This window comes from Cyprinodon variegatus, unplaced genomic scaffold (assembly GCF_000732505.1).
Source record: "Cyprinodon variegatus isolate N-32 unplaced genomic scaffold, C_variegatus-1.0 Scaffold173, whole genome shotgun sequence".
Lineage (NCBI taxonomy): Eukaryota > Metazoa > Chordata > Actinopteri > Cyprinodontiformes > Cyprinodontidae > Cyprinodon > Cyprinodon variegatus.
The window spans coordinates 33508-56696 of record NW_015150626.1 but is presented as its reverse complement, the minus strand read 5'-3'; the positions used below and the strand labels follow the sequence as shown (position 1 = coordinate 56696).

At 37.8% G+C, this 23189-nt stretch overlaps 1 protein-coding gene across 1 annotated transcript in view; it reads right to left on the bottom strand.

Annotated features, from left to right (window-relative positions):
- The window catches only part of cd276 (CD276 molecule), a 139052-nt gene that overhangs the window by 102528 nt on the left and 13335 nt on the right, over nt 1-23189 (bottom strand). The window contains exon 2 of the mRNA XM_015378509.1: nt 21809-21903. Within this exon, the coding sequence (XP_015233995.1) occupies nt 21809-21854 (46 nt within the window). The 5' untranslated portion in view covers nt 21855-21903. The remainder of the gene's footprint in view (nt 1-21808; nt 21904-23189) is intronic.

Sequence of the window (23189 nt, the reverse complement as noted above, 5' to 3'; positions counted from 1 at the left end):
GTAGTAGAGGACATGTACCTGTATATAAAAAACTCGCCCTATAGTCCGGTGCGCCTTATGTGTGTGTTAAATACAGAAATGGGACACATAACTGAGAGTGCGCCTTTTAGTACGGTGCGCCTTATGGTCGTGAAAATAGTTTAGTTAAATAAATACATGTGATAACTCATAGCTGGCTTACACATGGTATCAAAACTTAAGTCTGCTGTTTACAAAACTACATTAACAAAACTATCTTGTAGGGCAGGATATTTATTCAGCTACAATGTTTTAAACCCAAAATATAGATTGTCTATGTAGAAAACTAAACATTGAACATTGAAGCAAAACAACTTTGAGTTCATCAAGGCCATTCCCTCATAGGTTAATATATCTTTCACTGTCCAGATGGATTTCCTCAAAAGAACAGTCCTCCCCTTCATGCCATGAAGGTGTAACTCATGCTTATCTCTCATGACCTTCGTTTGGAGCCTGAGAGGCTAAGAACAGACATATCTCAACATGTTTTACTCCACGCTATAATGATATAATAAGGCTCCATAGCATAAAACATACGTAGGACAAACAGCCTTCTCATATTTTGTGTTTCTGACCCCGAGAGCAAAACTCTAACCTGAGACATTGCCACGAAATTTTGCCAGTATTCTCAATTTTATTGTAATAATACCGTAGTTGTAAGGTACTATGATTTATCAATTTTATTTGTAAGACCCAAAGTATTTTATACCTTTTCTGCTTAGTATTTGAACTTGCGTTATATACTATGTGTAACCTCATTCCAACTAGGAAGAGGTATAGCAAATTAGCTTAAGTTATATATCTATGCTCGACAAAAGCCTTTGCACAAATTACATGAATTGACTAGAGAGGTGGCCAAAGTTAAAAAAAATGTTCCAAAAATATGATTGATGGTCCAATTCATCCATCCATTTTTCGTCACGCTTATCCCAAGCGGGGTCGGGAGGTGTGCTGGTGCATATCTTTAGGCGAGAGGCGGGGTACACCCTGGTGAAATCCAAGCATACTTTAGTAGTATGGTAAGACACACTGGAAAACTAGCCAATGATCACAATCCCTGTGATTCTACATTTCCATGTCATGGAACAATGTGAGAAGAATTTAACAGAAAATAACAATATGTGACATTTGATGAACAATGGGAGACATGTTACAAATAAGGTGGTGCTATAAGAACTAAGGATAGTACTATACATTCTACTGACATCACTATTTATAATACCTGTTTTTTCTTCGTCGAAAAAGCAAATCTATATAAATAAACCCAATAACAACCAAACTGACTCTGCATATAGCAAAGTATAAATTTGCTTCACTGCTGCTCCATCTCAATTTGAATAACCCACCAGAGTACAAAGAAATGATTTTTCATTTAAAAGTAAGAGACACTTAAAAGCAAACACTGACTTGAGCATTTCATGCCCCTCGGGCCACATCTGGTCCTTTTGATTTCCTCTAACAGCCTGCATAAGAACTCTGAATCAAACATATATAGGGTAGTGTAAATATTAATCATGTGTGCTAATTCAAATATGCTGCTAAAAGACAGTTGCCAGTATTAGTTATAGCTTCAAGGGAAGAAGGAATATTGTTGCCAAAAGGAGATAAGAGTAAAATCATTTTACAACATCTTTACATTACAATCTAAGAGTAAATGGCCTAAGCTACTTGTGAGTAGAGATAGACAGATATAGCATTTCTTTTTTGTATCAGTATTGGTCAAAATATGCATGCGTACAACAATTATGTTTACACTGAACGTGGTGCAGGAGCCACACGGAACTTAAATCATTAAAAACTATTTGTACAATGAAATCAGCAAGGGTGCAGTGCAGGTGAGGTTAGTAAAGATTGGCGTATCAACAAAGGCAAGAAGGAAGTTTGGCTAAATGCTGCAGCGGTCTCCGCAGAAAGTTCCAGGAAATGTCAGGTGTTCGACAGAGAGAATTCACCATTAATTCCCAAATGAAATGAATACACCAACATACACTAACTGAGTAATATAAACATAACAGCAAAACAGAAACATGAGGAAACAAAGAGGCTACTGGAGGACGGATAACGAGTTTTGTGTTTTTTGTCCAACAACTCCTGGAAAGTGCGTGAACCTGTTTGAATTTCTTTTCTCTAATTCTTTATTCACACTGCATGTAGCAGAAGCAGCAAAAATGCTCATGCTGCTTCATTTTTGATGGTTGTACAAGTGTAGTCGAAAAGTGGGTCTGATGCGCGTGGGAAGGAGCTACCCTATCCTTTCTTTGCCTGTAACTGGCAGCTAAATGTACTGTTATAAGTGGATAAAAAGTTGTTTTAATATGATTTTTAGTGAGACAGTCCAACTGAAAACTTAATGTTTGCAGTCAGTTCATCAAGATTACGATCCTGCCTTCAAATATTATTTCTCTGTCGGAGCTGCTCAGACCATCCTACACCGGCAGTGCACTGTCCCTGGGAATCCCTTTCAGTTGCAGCCTCTGGCCGTTCAACTCTTCACGGTTTTCCGCTAATGTTTTTCATGTACGGAATCCAAACTGCAGGCAACAGAATAATAAAATCAAACATATTTTGCCAACAGGTTTCGGCATTTTAAGTTAATTTAATCGTTAATAAACTGTTTCAGAGGAGTGATCATAGCACTCTGCATCAACAGTGCTGTTGTCATTCTCCATGCCAGCTAACAGATCAGCTTCTCTGATTGGTAAATGGGGCACCTCAAGCAGCAAAAGCTAAATTTTTCCAACTCCAGCAGCTGCTGCTTCTGAAGTGTGCCGCATGCGTCAGATGCTCAGAAGCTCATGACGCTCTGCAGAACCTTTTGCTGCACCTTGATGCGCGTCAACCAATGACTTTCCATGTGAAAAAAGCTGCTTCTGCTGCCTCTGCAGCGTGCGCTCTTAACGTAGCATAAATCTCAATTTCTGCAGCGAGAGCCAAAGCTCTGATCGCAGCATCAGTTACCTTTTGCAGCTGCATGATGTTCAGTGTGAGTGTAGTTTCAGTGCATTCACCAGCCATGCCTTGGTATCATGAGAAATGCATGCAATGCCATCCCCTCCTGCCGCTATGATTTCTTGATGTTTTCCTTAATTTGTCAATCATGTTACTTTTTAGTTAAAATTGAGTATTGTGTAATATTTGCTATCATGTCATTTTTATAATTTTAGAGGAAGATAAAGCAATATCAGTCTCAAAAATCATCCCCAAGAAATCTGCACCATACACAGACTGACATCAAAACAATCAGTCAGTGTCTTAAAAAACATGTATCAGTCGATTTCTAGTCAAGGCCCTAATTTAAAAAATGACACCAGCCAGGAAGGTTTTTTCCTTTTAAAAGGGAGTTTTCCTCTCTACCGTCACTCCACAAATGCTCAGTGTGAGGGATATCAGCAGTGTCTATGTCACAATGAATGTGGCTGTTCACTGCTGTTTTCTTAGAAAGAGAAAGATAACCAATCAGTCTGTATGATTTGATTTGATTTGATTGAATTGACACTATTGAGCTACACTGAAAAAAATTATGCAACCATTTTTGCCATTTACTCAATCATATTTAGTTACTTTAACACAATTGTTTCATGTTAGCAGGGTAGGACATTATACAATTGTGTTAAAGTATCTAAATATGATTAATTATATGCCAAAAGAGGTTGCATTATTTATTTCAGTGTATATAAATTAGGTTTTCTTTAGTCGACTTTGAGTTGAATAAAACTAAAACGGCTGCAGCTTAATAAACTGTATCTAAACCTAAGTCACTTTTTAAACATAAATCTTATTCCTTAACATAAACAACAGGTCAAAACCAACAGTCTTGTAAAGAGAACAAACTGGGGTTATTTGCACAGCACGGAGGATGAAGAGAATGGACAGTAAAGATGCACAAGCCAAGACTACAGACGTCATGGAAAATGCACTCGACGGAGGTGAAACAGCATCCAAAGCAAATCACAGTGTGCTGTTTTTGATCTGCCAATGTTTACAACAAGCACGTTGTGTACAGAAGCTGAGCGATTGGCTCCCCTCAGGTAGCCTAAAAAAACATGCTTTCTCCAAGGAAACAAGCACGAGCCGGAGAGATTAAAGATTACAACACAGGTGGTCTTTAGTGAGAGGCTGTACTGCACCTTGTAGGGAGGCCCATGGAGTCTAGTCAGGGGGCAAGTGGGGATCTTACATCTCTTTTCCTCACCCCAATAAAGAGATGCTCAGAAGTTATAGAGGGCAGGCTGGAAGACGTCAAGGCAGTGGGGATTTACACGCTGCACTTTGTGTTTATGGGCCTCAACTATGTCTGAGTGCCTGTGAGACGGAGACGAGCACTTTCACAGCCGACATGAAATAAACTCATTACAGCCTGTGCAAGAGTTGGCAATGGGCCACACTCACCAGCCAGACATGGGACTGGCTGGAGTAAGGCTGTAAGTGATCTTCACACTGCACTCCACTTGTACTTTCATAACTACCCACCACCTTGTCAACATCAGCTCCTCCTTCCACACTGTAAGTGATATGCAAGAAATGGCTGCAGCCAGAGTTGCCCCTACACAGGATTTGTCATTCCCTCTCTTTCCATGAGATGATTATGAAGGCTGAGTGGAACAGAGACAGAGGGGTTCAAGCAAGCCATCACTTATGTGCATCTGAGTTATTAAAGAAAGAGTCTTGCAAGGTAATGGACAAGGTTGTTTGTATAGTAAATTCTCTCACATTAACCTTGGAGACAGGTATGTAAGTGCACACGTGTTTTCCCTTGTGCATTTATGTTCACTGTATGTGTACACATCAGATTACTGGAAAGGGATTACAATTGGTTTAACCAACTCAGCAACTATCTTAGTACAGATTTGTAAGCTTTGTTAAAAATCTGTTCAACCAGGTTCATTTCTGAAGTCATATCGTTTAAATTAACCAAGTATAACTACAGTTTCCAGCAGTTATATAACTTTTTTTACATTTTGGTCAAATGCAAATACAATATTGTTTTTAAATGTATTCAATATTTATTTTTTCCATACAATGAGCATTCTAAGAAGTCTGGCTCTTAAGCTTGTTCTGTCCCTCAGGGACAGTACTTTAGAAAAACTTTGCTGTGATTGCACAAGGCTGTCTTTAGGGAATTTTTTTCCACCAGCTTTGAACATCTGTAGACTTCAATTTTCCCTGTTCTTCTTTGCTAAAATAGTTCCAGCTCAGTCAGACAAGACAGACAGGATCTGGGGAAAAATTTTTTTAACATCTTATCAAAATTAAACTGTTTTGGACTTCTGGCCCTTAATTACACAAATGTACTTCAGTCAAACCATTTTATTGTAGCTCTAGCTGTATGTTAAGTGTTGCTGTCCTTCTGGAAGGTGAACTCCCTCGATCGTAAGTCTTTTTTCAGCCTCTAACCGGTTTTCATTTAGGATTGCCATGCATTAATCTTCATTCATCTTCCTTTCAACTCTGACTAGCTTTCTTGGCCCTGAAAGCTTCCTCACTAGATAATGCTGCCGCCCATCACATGTCACCAGAGGGATGTATGTTCAGATTAATGTCCACACATTACTTGCATTACATTGCAATACTTTTCTAATACAGTGTAGATGCACACAGTAAATCTCAACGGATCAACGATGTTTGACTTACTTAAAAATGTTCTCAATTTTGGGGCAATATCGTCTGATAAAGAGTACATTTATACACATGTTTAAGCCAGAATGATTTGACATATAAATATGATTTCCCTACGACTTTAACTTTAATAATGGGTACATCCTCTTTAAAAGAGTTCAATTCAGGGAAACAGCATAGCTGGGTAACATACTGGGAAATTGGAATATTAATGAAACCAATAATATTTAATAACAATTTACAAAAGACCATTTATTCAGAGGGATTTAATTATACTTACATACTATCTTAGCCACAGGATGAAATCCCTAAAAGGTGCTATCAGTTGGCTAAAGAGAATCATCAGAGTTAACATGGCAGAAACCAATTTGTGATGAATGTTTTTGTTTAATCATATTTTACAGTTATATGCTACTTTTAGTATAACAACTGATAGATGAAGATATATATACCATTTATACAACAAATGTCATTTGCATGCACATAAAATCTAACTCACCCCATGTGAAAACAGACAAACATTGAAAAGTGAAAGTGAAAAGAGAAGCTGAGGGGTTCAGGATAGAAGAAAATGGTAGCTAGCCTTGCCTAGCCTTATAGAAGCATGGATAGTGAACAGATGGACGCTGCTACAGTAGTTACACCATTTGAGGAACTTCTGTGATGAAGGATTCCCCGATAACAGAGGTTGAAATAAAGCTTTGTGGAACAGCGGGCAAAAGCCTTAAGGTGCATTTACATCAAATGCATCCAGAGCACCCAAAATGCTTAAAAATGCAAAAACTTGGACGCTGGGCCAAACACTGTTCAAGATGCCTTGACGCTTTAAAGCTCTGGATGCTGGATGCTCCAGTTTTTTAGCTCTGCACAATCTAGATAGTGTCTTAGTTTTACTTGGTAAGTTGAAAAGAAATAGCTTTATTAAGTTTTCGTGCGAGAAAGTCTACCTAAAGTCATCGTATTTGTTCTAATAATGCTCCTGCTTAAATATTCTGTTCTTGTTCGGGTTGGCAGACCCCCAGCATACTGGGAGGCAAGGATTCTCCAATGCTCAAGATGCTCGGATGCACCGCTCCCGACGCTCTGACTCACCAACACATCCTCTCAACACTTCTTGATACCTGCCACCTTTGACTTTGCATTTAAATCAGATGCTTTAATGCCCAGACCTGTTGGTTTTGAATGCACCATTATGAGTTCTGCTTCAAGGAGCTGACTTAACAATGCAAGGTATATGTCTGAAAGAGCTGTGCTATGATAATTAAAGCTTGTACCAGTAGTCAAAGCCTGTAACAGCATCTATATTTGAACCAATAGAAAACTCCAATACCTGCATTCAGCCCTAACCCAATAATATGATTTTAATACAAATATTCTTCAACTAAACAAGCTAACACACACAAAAATACTCAGTACAGTTAAAATATTACCCTAAAGGCCCAGATCATACAGCTTATCTGCAACTAAAGTTGATTTTGAGGTCAGTTGTACTCCAGGGATCATCTATTAGAAAGTAAAATTGTGTTGTTTTTTTGCCATTCTTATAATTTGAAAAGTTAAAGTGAAATAATATATATGTATTCTATGTATATGATTATGTATATGATGATTTCTTTTTATTTTCTTCACTCTGCCTGGTCTATGTTGCAACATACACCAATAAAGTCATATATTTCTGGTTTTGCTTGACATTTTGCAATAAGAGCCATGAAAAAACATGAACAAAGAAGAATAAAAGAGGGGTCCAAATTTCTTTTTTTGAGGTAATTTATTGGCAAACAAATTAAAACCTGTGGAGAAGAAACTGATTGTTTTTCCTTAATGCTTTTTTCAGATTAAAACCAGATATGGCAACATAAGAACAAGCCCATACAAAAAAGCAGCCATGAAATTTTGAAAAATTACGTGAAACTAGCTGTGAGATTGCTTCAAAAGCTTAGGAAGGACCATAAGTACCTTTTTAATTATATTCAGCTGAAAAATTGTACCTGTGTTATTATTGTCATGTTCATTAACTCATGAATCTTGTAGTCACCATCACTTAAAAAAGCTGCCTGTATCTGCATCAGAATATCCAATTGATCCGTTTAGATTTTTTATATTGTTTTATGTCTTCATTAAGTTCCCAACCTATAAACAACTTAATAATCATTCACGTAAATTCTAATTAATTATGAGATTATTTCTTAACAAAAAACTTTATGTCAATAATAATCCCAAAAATCACCCTGTGTTGAAGTCCAAAGGAATAACCTCTGCATACAGATTCTAAAATAAGATCCGTGTTAGGTTGAAGAATATGGTGGGTCTGGCAAGTCAAATATGATCTAAAACATAGGAAAAAAAGAAAATTTGTCCTGTTGGATAACTGACATCAATAAGCTGGCATGACAGACCTGATCTGATTCAAGCACAATAATTCAGGAGAGCGATGGCAGTTCGAGCAAGGAAAACAACAATCACTGCTCCGGGTCTGTTTTCTCTTGTCTTATTTCATACTTGTAGAAAAATCCTTTTAAACTATACTGACTGACTTTCTTTTTTAGTATATATATATGTATAATATAAAATAGTCATAAAAATGCTAAAAATTCAAGTAATAAAATAAATCTATATTCTATTCTTATCGCTATAGTGTCATTTCTTCCCATTCTGACCCACTTATTGCTATTTTTCCCAAATCACTTCTTTTTTTTTTTTACATATCTAACTTTTTATTTTATATAAGTCTTTTCTTTGGGAGCTATAGAAATAAATATTACTCAAAATAGGGTATGTAAAACTCATCTGTACACCTAGAGGAAGAAAAATGTATACTTAGTAATAGAAGCATAACTAAAGAATATTTTAACTATTAAATGTTGTAGACTTTTGTAAATGGTTGGTTACATGAGTTGATATAAAAATTTATGCAGACAGAAGGGAACCTAATAATGTTTTAAAAGCTTCAGGTACAAAACATTCACCAGGCAGGTGATGTTGATGAATTTGGTACAAAACTGCAAAAAGTACAAAAGTGAATGGGTGAGATTACCAGCAACCTCGCAAGCAGTGGCAAACAAAACAAAAGAAAGGAAAACCAGTTATTAAAAAAAAGAAAAAAAGGAAAATGAATATATGAAAGAGTAAAGATTTTAGTCAAAATAATTTTATTTTATTCACAAACACCACAAAAAAACATGTAATAAGCAGTTCCTGGATACCATAAAATATTACTTTACTTTGGCACTGTGGTAATAAAAAAGAAAACAGATTCACATTAAAGTATTCGTATTCATAAAGCGTAAATTGCAGTGGTATCAAGGAAGTGCAAACAAAATTCCGCTTTGGACACAGTCGCACATACTCACAGACACCCAATTTCATGCAGAAACAGACACCCAAAGGCCAGGGAGCACATTGATATTCCACACTAGTATTACTGCTGACAGCTCCACAGCATCACACTGTCTGAGGAATTGGACACGAGGTATCCTGACACTACAATGGAGATGCTGTTACAAAGCTGCTCTGGAGCAGGGAGCTTCCATAATCACAATGAGCAACACCTACATACACACACACACACACACACACACACACACGTGCATGAGTATACACAGGTGCAGGGGCCCTTGCACTGTCCTTGACACACTAAAACATACACATCACAGGAAACCTCTTTACGCTGTTTAAGTTAGCACTGTGTCTAACCATATTTCCACTGATTAATCTGACAGGGCTTTGATTTATTAAGCAGGTATGTTCCATTTATGTAAGCAATGCATACATTCACCTTTTAGTTGGCAATTTAATACGCATTGACCAAGTCTAAATGCAAACCCTGCTTCTGTCTCAACATCAGCTCAGTAACATTGGATTTAAAAAAAAAGGACATTAGCGTAGAAGTCTTCATAAATAAAATAATTGGAATAATTGCTGAGTGGATCCATTTGCACAGTTAGTGAAGCAATTTGTCTATTATAGAGACTACACACTTAAAGGGAGTATTCTTGATCACAACAGAAATAGGATCTTATGCATTAAGAAAATCCAACATTTGCATTGGAGGGTAAATCAGTGTCAATATCAACAAAGCAAAGTAAACGCACATATAATGTGGAAAAACTGAGACTGCAGTGAATGTTTGTTTGAAGGCATGGGAAGAACAAGAGCAAAAAATGCTTTTACAATACTGCCCCCATCTGCCGAGCGATGGAACTGCGGGGCAACACATTGTCATTCTGGGCATTTTGCACCGGCTCCACTTCAAAGGAGTGTTCTCAAAAGAACTGTGAGCTCTTTTGTGCCGATAATTCTTATGATATAACCAATGGCTGTATAAATGTAAAGGTAAAGCTGTTTTTTGATTTCATGTTGTCCAGAGTGGCTGTCTGTAATGCCAATATTGGAGAGGGAGAGAAAGAGACAGCATCCAGAGCTTATTAAGAGTGAGTGAGCTTAGTTAGAATGAACTGGATCAAAATGATAAATGTGATATTTTTTAGTATCTTCAGCAGGAATGTGTCCTCGGTAATGAGGCACAGTAAGGGTGGAATAACCTTACATTCTAAAGTGTTAAAAATAAATTGGACATGGAGAATACAAAATAATCTTCTTCATTTTGCTGCAAAATTTCATTCTAAAAAATACAGGTAAAGGTTCATAAAACATAAAAGAACAAGCTACTTCTCTATTTTCTGGATTTACTTTTTTATCTCTTTTTCCTTTTTGTTCTCACCCCTAACTGCTGCTTTCCCTGTCTTCCATTCTTCATGGTTATAAGCCATCTCGTATCCCGTCAATAACCTGTTAATGGACTCTAGCATTCAGGTACAAGTGTCTGCTGAAGAAAAGTAGGCAGATAAAGGCAAGCCTCTGGCATACAAGCCTGAGGGACAGGGAGCCTTTGATGAGCAGCCGGCAGAGGACGGAATAGAAGAGTGGCCAACACTGGAGCAGGCAAATATACCAGCAGAGTCACAGTCAGTCAAAGCCGCGGGCAGCTAATGTTTTACAATGACAAGCCATACATCATTTAAATCAACAGTGGTGTGTGCAAAGTCTGTTTTAACAAACTAAAATATGTAAATGAATTCATTTTCTTCAAACTCAAAGTAGCAGTGGAGATTTGCACTTGATTAACCTGGAAAGACAGATTGATCATTTGAGGGCTCTTGGTTTGGTCCTACACATTATCAGTCTGGGCATCCTCCAGGGGAAAGGAGAGACAATCAGCAGAACTTTCTCAGCAGAATGGGTGAAGCGACACCTAATACTCCTCTATCAAGGTTTGGTTTTAGCCAATCACTGTAACAAATGAAAATGTCTTAAAGGAAAAGTCTGGTAATATTCAGAATTCAAACTTCTAATATTAATTTTAAATATGAAATTAATACATACTGTTCAATTAATGATAAGTGTTTTTAATCAAGAGTATTTTTCATTTGAATGTGCTTTACTGGAGGCATCCATGTTTGTAAAAGAACACTACTGCCACCTACTGGTTTGTGACGTCACGGTGCGGTATCGGCTGTTGATCAAGTCCCGGTGCTGTATCTGGTGTTTGTCACAACTAGGGCTGCAACTAACGATTATTTTAAAAATCGATGAATCGGCCGATTATTTTTTCGATTAATCACTGAATCGGACAAAAGATATTTTTTATATTAACCTCTTTATTCCTAAATAAACATTTTAGACAGAACAAACAAGCACACAAGTACAGGTTGCTCATTAACTGTACTGGTGCAATATGAAAAATAAATGTTTGTGTTAAAACAAACTTACACGAGAAATGTAGCTGTACATCCACTAAATATAAGGTACTTTGTTTCATAAAGCACCAAAAAAGACATTTTTGTTTTTAAAAGCCCCTAAGGGGTTCAAACAATAGGTCCCCCCATTTCAACAAATTAGTTTTTTTTTTTCTAGAAGAGTTCTGCCTTTTAAGACAGGAAAGTATAGCAGTTAAAGTTGCTACTTGAGAAAATACTTAACCATAGAGATAAAAATAGCCCCCCGATTCAAATTATAAATTGTATTTGGAATAAAAATGAGAGAACTAGGGGTGCTAAAAAACACATCCTCCAAAGACAGATATTTACATGGGAATGTAGCATATAATTAATTGACATATTACTGATCTTGCTGGATTTTATTCTGCTTTACTTCCATAAATTGCAGGATCTTCTTTATTTTATCTTTGCCAGAAGATTTAAACTTTAAAAGCCTTGCCCTCATAATTTGCAAGTTCATTTATTTATAAAAATTTTCATATAAAAAATGTATATGAAAATATAAACGCTGCTTAAGCTAATTCAAATTAAATTAAAAGTAAAATAAGTAGCCAACCTTATCACTGTCTGTAACCTACTAACAAGGTAAGGAAAACATCAGATGAGCTACCAGAGAAACTAACGTTACGTTTCCCCACTTTAAAACGAAACAAACATGGTCGCTCACCCTGCTGATCAGCTCTCTTCACTGCCATCGAAGGCTCCAACATGTTTCCTTTTCAGGTGCTGCATCATAACAGTGGTGCTTTCGTGCCATGTTTTGTTTTTACAAAAGTTGCATGTTACGAGTTTTTTCGCTTTACAAAGCGCAGGCTGTCTGCGAATTGAGATGCAGCTTGCGTTTGCGGTATCGGTCATTAGAAGAGTTGACCTTACTGCCTTTTGAAAACAGCCTTTGCTCAGCTGCGGAGCTGGCTCGCTCTGCCAGATTTTTTCTTCTTCCCGCATTTCAATCAAGTGGCAGTGATGACGACGGCGGTGGATGACGCATTAATCGCGCGACACAACAAATCGATGATGAAATTTGTTGCCAACGCTTTTAAAAGTCGATTTTTATCGATTTTATCGATTCGTTGTTGCAGTCATCTTAAAAACATTCTTCTTCAAAATGTTGGACGTTTAATGGTAAATCCTCCCTCTTCAAGTTGGCAATCCAACGATGAACCCGTCCGTGGGGGATCATGAATCAGAAAGGTGGAATAACACATTTTTTTTTCACTTCTACCCGATGTATTACAGCATTCAACTGCCATGCACGTGGGCATTGTCAGTTTAACTATAGCTCTGGTGAATTTCAAAGGTTGATTGCAGATGTGTCTAGCAACTCCCATTGATTTTGCTTGTAATGGGGGGAGAATGCTCCCAGACTCAGAGATCACGACGAAAATTATTGTTTTTAATTTATAAACGCTAAAGTACCGGAGAGAGTACCGGAGAGCACCCATGCACGCTTAAGCCTGGTTTATGCTCAGAAACCAGGTTGTCTGCTTGTGTTAACACAGTTAACACAGATATGCCCCCCCACCTTCCGCAGACACCCTGGTGCACCTCCCTAAAAACCACAGACAGTTCTGCAGATAGCGTTGCAGGAGGTCAGAAAGGAGGCCTCAGACACCATACAGGAAGCTAGTTTGTAGCTCTGAGCAATGGTCTGCTGGTTTGCAGCCGAAGCCAAAACACGAAGCGCCACGGCCAGTCTTTCAGGAACACTGTGTGTTGTTAAGCGTCTGATGAGGGTTTGTAGACAGCGAACGAGGTTGTCAAACCGACACACGGACACCCACAATCCTAGCTATTTGTTGATTGCCCTTCTTACATTGTCGGTTGGAATAACAGCGCAGACCAATCTTGAAAATTGATAATCAAAAATATATGCGTCATACTGCTGCAGCAGTAAAGCACGCCCTTCAGAGAGAACATGCAAACTCCATGCAGGAAGACCCTGGACTGGAACCGAACCCAGAACCTTCTTGCTGCAAGACAGCAGTGCTACCCACTGCTCCACTGAGCAGCAGCTAAAAAGAAAACAGGGAAACAAAAAATAAGTGTGTTGCTAATTAAGATAATTAAGATATATGTCCTACTATTCCTCTGCTTTGATGTCATTTACTTGAAATGCTAATGGAAACTTTTTCTGGCGTCATGCAGAGGTGCACAGGCCTTCCTCTCTCTGTCACTGCACTCTTCACATGGCTGAATAAAAAGACCATAACATTTTGCTTTCGTTTAAAAAGAATATCCCAAAAATATCCCAAATCCCAAATGTCCTCTCTCCGCCACACCCGAACCCTCTCAGGATGAAGGTTTTCCAGAGTCCTGTGATCATCTAATTTTTTGATTCAGGTGTCTTTAGGAATGGAGATGTTCATCCCTGCACTAGAGGAACACCCCCTATCCCTCTTAGTAGTGTTGTTTACGTCAGGTAACCTTTCTATAGGGAGCAAGCAATGAGTGGTGTATCTGTAAGCAGCCTCAGGTTCTACCTGAACACAAAACTGGGCATACACTGTACGATTTTTATTCACTTTTTGGGGCAAATTTTCCAATCGTGCAAGAATTTTTCGATCGTGCCGACTTTAAGCCTGATCATGCATCGTGTAGTGTACAAGGGGTTACAAGGGGCGATCAGCCTCTCACGACCATCTCCCGATCAGGAATCGTGAGGTCGGGAGAAAATCAAACGTGTGAAATTTGGTTGGCCATAATTGGAAAATCGTTCAGTGTGCACGTGCAAACAAGGATTCCTCTTCTTCTTCTTCCTCTCAGACACAGAAGCATGGCGGGGTGCGAGTGAAATGGAGTTCTTTCTGTAAAATTGACAGACCGTAGTAGCCACGTTGGCTCAGCCATGTCTTCTTTGTCTAAATGCGTTGTCGCCTTCTCTTTTGAGGGCTTTCAGCACACAAAATTGCACAAATTGCCAAGGCAGCACGTTTCACTCTAGTGAGCTTCATATTCCTCTTCTACTCGTTTGGCTTCCAGATAGACGAGTCCGAGTAACGCCGTCTCACTGCGGAGCTGAGTCCGATGTGGTTTTTATTCATATGTTGTGAGCAGATAGATTGCATCAGAGCGTCGGTCCGCACAGTGTGAGAACATGAATCGTTAGCTGTGAACTTTTAAACGCTGTGGTTTTGTCATACAGTGTGAGCTGTTGCTGCGTGCAATGACTGAAAAAATCATACAGTGTATGCCTGGCTTTACTGATTCACCAGCAAATATCAGCACTTTAAATGGCAGAGCAGAAAAAGGGAATAGTCTTTACAAAAAAACAAAATTTGGTGTTGTTGTTTTCCTATCCTTTGGCTCAAGTACCTTAATCAAAACCAAAAAACTTTTAAATATAACATATATTGTAATGGTCAATATTTTATACTGCTGTAGCAAGGGTACAATGATTTTTGATCTGCTTTAAATCACGAAGGTTTTAATTATACTAAAACATTTTTGATTTGATATTTTTGTGCAGATACTGTGAGACAGTAGAGCTTTTATTCCATGGTACAGTTCTGGGTCAAATAACCCTACTTAAGGCTATATACAGCTTGTGTGTAAAGCAATGTGTTTTATACCTGCCTCCTTAAACTGTTTCCATGTAAATATTTGTTACCAAACATTTCCTGAACCTTCAAATCCAAAATAACCAAGATGGAAGTGTTGTCAATCGGGGCTGAACAAACAATTTAATTCTGAATAATCGATTATTGAAATAATGGTAAACTAATTTAATTATCCTCTGACATGGGAGCTGGCTCGGAGCTCGTCTGCCTGGCTGTGTGTTTCCTGGATGGAGCTGCCTTTTACAGTTGCCTTTTGTATCTTTGCTTCTGTCTCCTTGAACCCCAGACGGCCTCAGCAGATGGCCGCTCACACTGAGCCTGGTTCTGCTGGAGGTTTCTTCCTGTTAAAAGGGAGTTTTTCCTCCCCATTGTCGCTAAAAGCATGTTTAGTGTGAGGGATTGCCTTCCAGTCAATGAGTAGATGCAATCAACTGGTTTTCCTTTGAATCAATTTGACTGTATGATCTGGTGAACTGTAAAGTGCCTTGAGATAATGTGTTGTGAATTGGCGCCATATAAATAAACTGAATTGAATTGCATTGTATTCAAATTTAGTAATCGATTAATCGCTAACTGGAGTACAGAGACTGTTAAATATGCCTGTAACTGACAGACTTAGAGACTTAGAGCAGTAATTAATACCAAGATTATACCAAGATTGAAAAAAAATATATAAACATTTTACTCTAAGCAGAACTCCACAAGTGGTAAAATTTGAGTTTCTCCTGATTACATTTCGAAAAAAGTCTTCTTTAAGGAATCTTGCCTTCCAGTTATTAATCGATGAATCTAAAAAATAATCGACAGATTAATCGATTTGCAAATAAGCGTTAGTTACAGCCCTATCATCAGTGCTTTGTCTCAATCACAGAACTATAATAAAAGTACCACCAGCAAATGACTATTACATTACTCAGCAAGTAGGAATCTACCTGTGGATGTGGCGCGTCTGCTCTAAAGCACAGAGCAGCATTCATTCAACACATTTTATCACAGCCCACTACACACAAAGAGATCAACATATGGCTGTAGGCCCCCTCTTCGCTTCTAGAACAACAATCACAGCATATCGTCTGTATCAATATTTTAACGATCCCACAAGGCAGCCTTTTTAGGACCTGTTGAAATAATCATGAGGTGCTTGTTTGGTAATGCACTTTGCTTCAATGAGTAAGTGAGGAAAAAAAAAAGCTGGAAACCAGCGAGACAGAGGCAAGCCAACAGACAGCTCATTATGTATGCACAACAGCGAAACCAATCTTTGTTGAGCCTGTCCTCGATTGTTTTTAAAGGATACTTTACTGAACGCAATCAAATTAGCAAGAACATCACTGATACGGGGTAATAACCCTAAATTGAATTTTTGCACAGGCTAAAGTGTCCCCTCTCTGCAGAATCAATTGCTGTGAAGAGAAAAGGAGGGCAGTGAGAGGGTATTCATAGTTAGCAGACCTTTAAAAAGCACACCAGAGATGAAGGGATGAGAGGGCTATTTTCACGCACCAGGGCCCTACAATAATGTCTGCCTGCTGACTACTACACCAGATGTAATCTCTTCAATAATGCTAGATCATTTGAATTATCTCCCAGCTCCCTCCGTTTTGTCTAACGCTTCCAATCCAACATTTGCCTGAATACGACTGTCTTTTATTGTTTTTGGTACAATGAGCCGCATACAGCTCGCTTTGGCAGTCTTGTTTCTGTGCTAAGTGAACACACACTATGACAACAACAAGCAATTAGCCAGACAGCCTCCTGTTAGCTGTGCTGCTGGCTGACACCGCTGCATGTTATGCTTGCTGGCTTGAGCCAAGGATATCACTTTACTCAGCAACTGTCGTGGCTCAGTTGTTACTGTGACAAAATGACACCTTGTCGATTTTGGTGACATAATTACTGAGATGTTTGACAAAAACTCACTTAAGGATTTTAACGTCAAAAGGGCCAAAAGGTAAATAACAAAATTGAGTGTGTCCCTATTTTTTAAATTAGTTTAAAATAAAAACAACAAGCCATCACTGGGACGCCTTTGTGTGATGTAAGTACTCGAGTGGTTTTTGGCTGTGAGAAATTAATTGCGGTTTCCAAACTCAGTCTGTAAATTTGTATTTTGAACACAACATGCTTGATTCCAAGCATGTTGAAAATATAAAGTAGGGCTGAAACAATTAATAGGATTAATCGTGATTAATTGATTATTGAAATAATCCTCAACTAATTTAGTAATCAATTCATCGTTACATGGAGTATAGAGACTGAAACGTGTCGTTAGCTGAAAGAGAAACCCACTTAGAGCAGTAATTATACATAAAATGTTAAAAAAATATATATAAACATTTTGTCTTTAGGATAAAACACATTTTCATCTGTCATTATGTTCTATCCAGAACTCCTCAAGTGGAAAATGTTTAGTTCCTCCTGGTTTGATTTAATAAACAATCTTCTTTAAGGAACCTTTTGCTATCCGATTATTAATCGATTAAACAAAAAAAATTATCAAAAGATTAATAGATTTGCAAAATATTTGTTAGTTGCAGCCCTAATATAAAGGTTAATCATGATGTCATTACTTTGTACCAGGATATCATACCGAATTATTTTGATAAGATGTCTTACAAGTTTAATAGGGCTTCATGTTAAACAGAAGGACATTCCCAATGGTTACTGGTATCATCCTAAACCTCTATGTATGCATTTGGCTCAAGATTTTAAATGGACAGAGACTTGGCCCATTAGAATTTGAATTGCTAAGACTTAATCAATTAATTATTGTAATTTAAAATTAAATTTATTGGTTAGAAAACAAATGTGTCAAATGAATGGACCAAAAATAAATTAATATTCTTTAAAAATGTATTATGCTGTGTTTAAAATTCAGTTTTTATATTCTGAAAGTGAAATTTACTTTATGACATTCATCGCCTAATTTGCATAGTTACCTCTAACAAGGAGATAAGAGTTTTTATGATAGTTTTTAATGTGTGTTTGTCTGTCTGTGTACAGGATAACTTAAAAAGTTATGGATGGATTCTAAAGAAATGTTTATCAGAGCAGTCCCTCGTGCCAAGGAACAATCAATTAAATGTTGGTGATGACACTTATCAAATTCTGGATATAGGATTTTCTTTGAAACATTGTCAGCGTTGGTGGAACAAGCAGTTCCAAACTAAACCAGAAGGTGGCAGCAGTGACCATTGACAGCCGTAGGATCAGACTCAAAAATCCAAAGGTATGTTACTGAAGACAAAAACACAAGAAAATGGAACTTTGTTGGTTTGCTAGGAGGATCAATTGAAAACTTATAAACAAATATTAAGGATTTTTTGACCGAGGTGTCCCTCATGCCAAGGAAGAATGCACTTAAATTAGGTAAAGATTCAGGTCATGTGTGAGTTTTAGCTATAGGTGTAAGTCAGAATTTGGGTCTGTGCTCTCTGAGTACTTTAGTAGTTAGTAATACTTTGATCTAGCCTCTAGGAGAGGGGGAAAAAATCTATTTTGTTATTCTATTAAATGAAAACTAAAGGCAGACAGAAGAGGGGCGCACATTGGATGAGGTGAATATGTGACTAAAGCTGTGTATTAAACAAATGCAGTAAGGGATCTCTTCTAGTGCAGTATTTGCATAAACCCTTAACATTAAAGTTAATTCAATAAATAATAATATGATAGATACAGAAAAATGTCTCTAATTTGGCAACAGTGTGGAAACGGTTTTCACGAGAACAGAAGTTCTTGTGGTTTCAGGCTCTCTCCAGGAGTTCTAGAGCAAAAATGAAAATCAGGAGTTCAAGACAAATCATCTAACGTCTGCTGTACTTCTAAAGACATTCCTCATTTTTCTTGTGTTTTAGCTTTTTGTGGCAGTGTGCATTTTACTGTTGAAAGATGCTACTATGATCAAGATATTTGGGTTCCATGAAGGAATGTGCAAAAATGCTTAGTTAGTTAATTGTACAATCAGATGTGAATTTGATATCCAATAGATCAAGATTTGCAGCAGAACATTGCCCAAACCTTTACCTTTACCAGGTTTGGGTTAATATTACTAATATTACTATTACTAAAAGGTCTACAATCAGAACCTTTATCTCACAATCAGCCTTAATATATTTGGCCACTTAAACTCCATTTACTGATCTGTTTAATCCAATCAGACTAGAAATCATTGATCCCCATCTGCAAACCTCCTCTCCTCAGTATCTCACAAACATCCCTACTGACAATAAAATAGACCTCAAGTCCATTTCACGGACTGATCTTGCACAAGCTACACTTTATGTAAACAATACATACTACATTTCCATATATGTATTTTTCTTTCAATGATGCTTTACATCCATAACAAGTATTCTAACTCTGCATCTAACAAATTATTCTTCTAATTTCTCAAAGGATGTTTAATATTTTATGCTTTTCTGCTTAAAGTGTTTCATATTGCATACGGGCGTCCTCTAAGGATGCTTATTTTTTCTATTAATGCTTGTTATTTCTGTCTGCATTTTATGTAGGCATTCTAATCTGTGCTTCTCAACAAAATTTCATAATGGTTTCATGACAAAGGTTGAAAAATGGGCCTTGGTTGCCCATGAAACAACTGGTTTGCTGCTTTCTTAGGTTACTTTGATGGAGAATTTAAGACTCTGCAGACTGGGAGAAACTCTCACAAGCTGTGTTCTTGAGGACGGGACACATTGCTTGCATCCGGCTCTACAAGCTGCAATTAGATTTTTGTTGTTATGCCGTACTGGCTGCAAAAATGTTTTTTACTCTGCAGGGGTTGACAAAATATCCTGATTTGTGCAGGGCTGTGCCACATTTTTTACTTCTGTCCCAGTGTCCCAAAAACTGAGTCAGATTAGGAAAAGTAAAAAAACAGGTGCTTTTCTTAAATGTAAAGAGAGCAGAGCAGTTATTACCACAGATCAGTGCAGCTGTTTATCAGATGTGAAGAACACTGTCCCTGATAACCATCCTTTTTGTCCCCTATTTTTCTACTATAAGAAGATCCCTATTTCAATGTATGTTTTCTATACTCCTGAGGTCCTATCATGGGCAAAATACTCTATTTATTGAAATATTTTATCCATTTATATACGTAGTGTTTCCAGATGAACCTATATGGGGACTAACTTTCCGGCTTACCTTTAGATTCAAGGATTTTACTTTGTATTTTTCCCACTTTTCTCCATTTTTTATTTTTCACCATTTCTCTCTCACTCTGACTCATGACATTCCCATCAAACTACTGCAAAAATCCAACCAAACTAGACCAGGGATCTACCTTGGTCAGGCACAACTGCAAAGAACGACGTGTGGTCTGGCCAGTCCCATGTATTTCAGTAAGAGCCAGTTGCTAAAACTTCATACGATCCGATTTTCCATCAGTTTTAGTGTTTTCAGGCCTTTAAAGATGCTTTGAAAGAGATCATCTAGTCAAAACAATTCTGCTCTTTTCAAACTTTGCTTACATAATACATCCCACCCACAAAAACGGTTTCATATTATAACAATTATCAGTGTTATCCACCATTTATTCACCTGTCAATCGTCATATTAGTCATTATTGTTGTAACAGAGGATTTAAATGTTAGCTATCAAAACAAAGGAAGGTCTGTGTGTTGTTTTGCCATGTGTGGTAGAGTATCTTGTCAGCTTCTAATAAGAAGAACAAGGTTCACTATACTTGTACCTTTTGTCTGATTGTACAATGTTACAGGAGAAGACTATAGTATCAAATCTGACTTCACCTAATTCACTTAGTGCTCCAGTTAGCAGCGAGAAAGTGAATCATTGTGTGAGCTACAATAGCCCATTACCTGAGAGTTAAAGAGCTCCATCAGTCCACGACACCTCCTCCCCATCATCCCCCCCGGTGAGGAGAATGGGAGTTAGGAACTGAATGCCAGGCAGCAAGTAATGAGCAAGCTGCAAGCCCATTTGCGCTGGGAGAGAATAGGTCCCTAATGAACCACTGAAGACACTTAGGTCCACTGATTCAGGACTGAAATGTGCAGCTGATGGCCAAAAGGAGTTTGTGCCAATCCAACCAGAGAAAAAATAAGAAAAGAAAAAAACACATGAATTTAGAAGATAAAACTTTGCCAATGGACTTTGTATGTTTTCAAAAGCATGATGTGTGTGAGCCACAGACCAGCAGGGAAAAATCCTCCTTATCCCAGTGGTGCCATGCTCAATCCCCTTCTTTTATTTACTGTTTCGAGAGATGCTATCAAACCAATCCAGGCTATTTATTTTCCCTTTTAATGGAGAGACAAGTTCCTATCCTGAAATAAAATCTTTGTGTGTGTAAGAATGAATTCTCAGTTGCAACATAAGCTGCCACCACACCACTTCTATTGCATTTGAAATATGAGAACTTCCTCACAGCACTTCCTGAGTCATAACAGAAAAACTGCACTTCTAGCATTTTTCATCTGGGACATCAAGCTCTCCCTACTGCAGCTCGCTGAAAAGGTCAAAGCTTTTGTATTTTAAGAGCTAAATTAAAAATAAAATCAGAAAAAAAAACATTTATATCAAATGTTTAAAACACAAATCAAAGGACTTGGAAATTTAACCGCTTTTACAGCCAGAACATCTGTATAAAAAGAAAGATATTCTCTTTAGGCTTGACTGGGTAGAGGGAAAGATTTCAAACCAGGGTTTTTATGGCCTTCAGACAATGGGCATTTTATATTTGGGAGTGCCCTCTTTTAGTTAATGAGGACTTTGTTGGAAAAAGAAAAGAAAAAAAAAGCAAGCTCACAGCTTGGAGACAGAGAGCAGTAATTTCTGCCGTGGTAATGAAGGGAGAAGAGCAGTAGGAATACCCACCCATAGCGTGGACGGCTAGTATCGCAGGCAGCAGGAAGGCAAGCATGATTTCCAGCAAGGATTCAAACAGCAGGTCTCCGTCTTCAGGCACAGCACTGCAGGAGGAAAAATGAGATTTGATATGAAGAAATCCTAAAATAATATAAAAAAATTAGAAACACAGCATTATGGGGAGAAGCATGTTTCAGAGGGTGATCTGGTGCAAGATTTTCCAATGTTAAAATGTCACTGTTATATATGTGTCATCAAAATAAAGGAGGAAAACCATCCAAATACTGAGTTATTATTGAGATGCTTTACTGTGAAGTCCATTTTTTCCCCCGCTTTATCCGGAAGGCAGCAGTCTAAGCAGAGATGCCCAGACTTTTTGATCCACCCACACCTCGAAGGGTGCGCCCAGCCACCCTGTGAAGGAAACTCATTATGGCCGCATGTATTTGCGATCCTGTCCTTTCTGTCATTACCCAGACCTCATGACCATCACTTTACTGTGAAGTGAGATTTCTTGAAGCTTGAAAATGTATTTATGTTTAAAATGCTTATTCTAAAGCAGAGGTCTTCAACGTATTCCAGGCCAAGGACCCCCAAACTTATGGCGAGATGAGGCACAGACCCGATAATTATGAATATTGTTTGAAATTGTGTTATATCAAACTGGTCCTATAGTCACTCTATTACAGATAGAGTCATGTAACGAAAGTAATTTCTTCCTGGTATTATTATAGTATTTCTGATTCTGATTCCTGGTTGATGGGACAGGTGTTGTGAATGAAACAGTGCCCCGCTTGAAAGAGCTCCTGTGTGTCGCTGAATGTGTGCATTGATGACGAAAAGACATCTTCTGCCTCCATTTATCTGTTCACTACAGTGTGTTGAATTCATGTTAATGTGTATTTAAAGATATTTCAATTAGTGGAAAAAATTGTAGGTGGAAATAAAAAAAAGTCTAATCAACCAAAACTGTTGAAGACCTCCATTCTAAAGGATAAAGGAAGTTGATCTTAAGTTGTTTCCCCTGTTGTATTAGAGTTGGCTAATACATAGTTAAAAAAATAGTTATACATCAGAAACGAAAAACTCTTACACTCTAAAGTTTTAATCTTCCTGCATTTTGGGCACCTTCTAAAAGAACATCTTGGTAACGATTAGCTGCTTACATCTATGGTATGTACTTTATAGCTTCCTATTAGGGGCGGAACGGTTTACAAAATCTACGGTTCGGTTCGATTGACGGTTTCGTGGTCACGGTTTTCGGTTCGATTCGGTATATGTTAATTGTTACACCGAAATCCGGAAAGTCCGGAAATGAACCGGAAGTTGGGTCGTCTGAACAGTCCAGCTTCTTTTAAGTGTGTCTTCAGTGTACGCAAACTAACTGAAA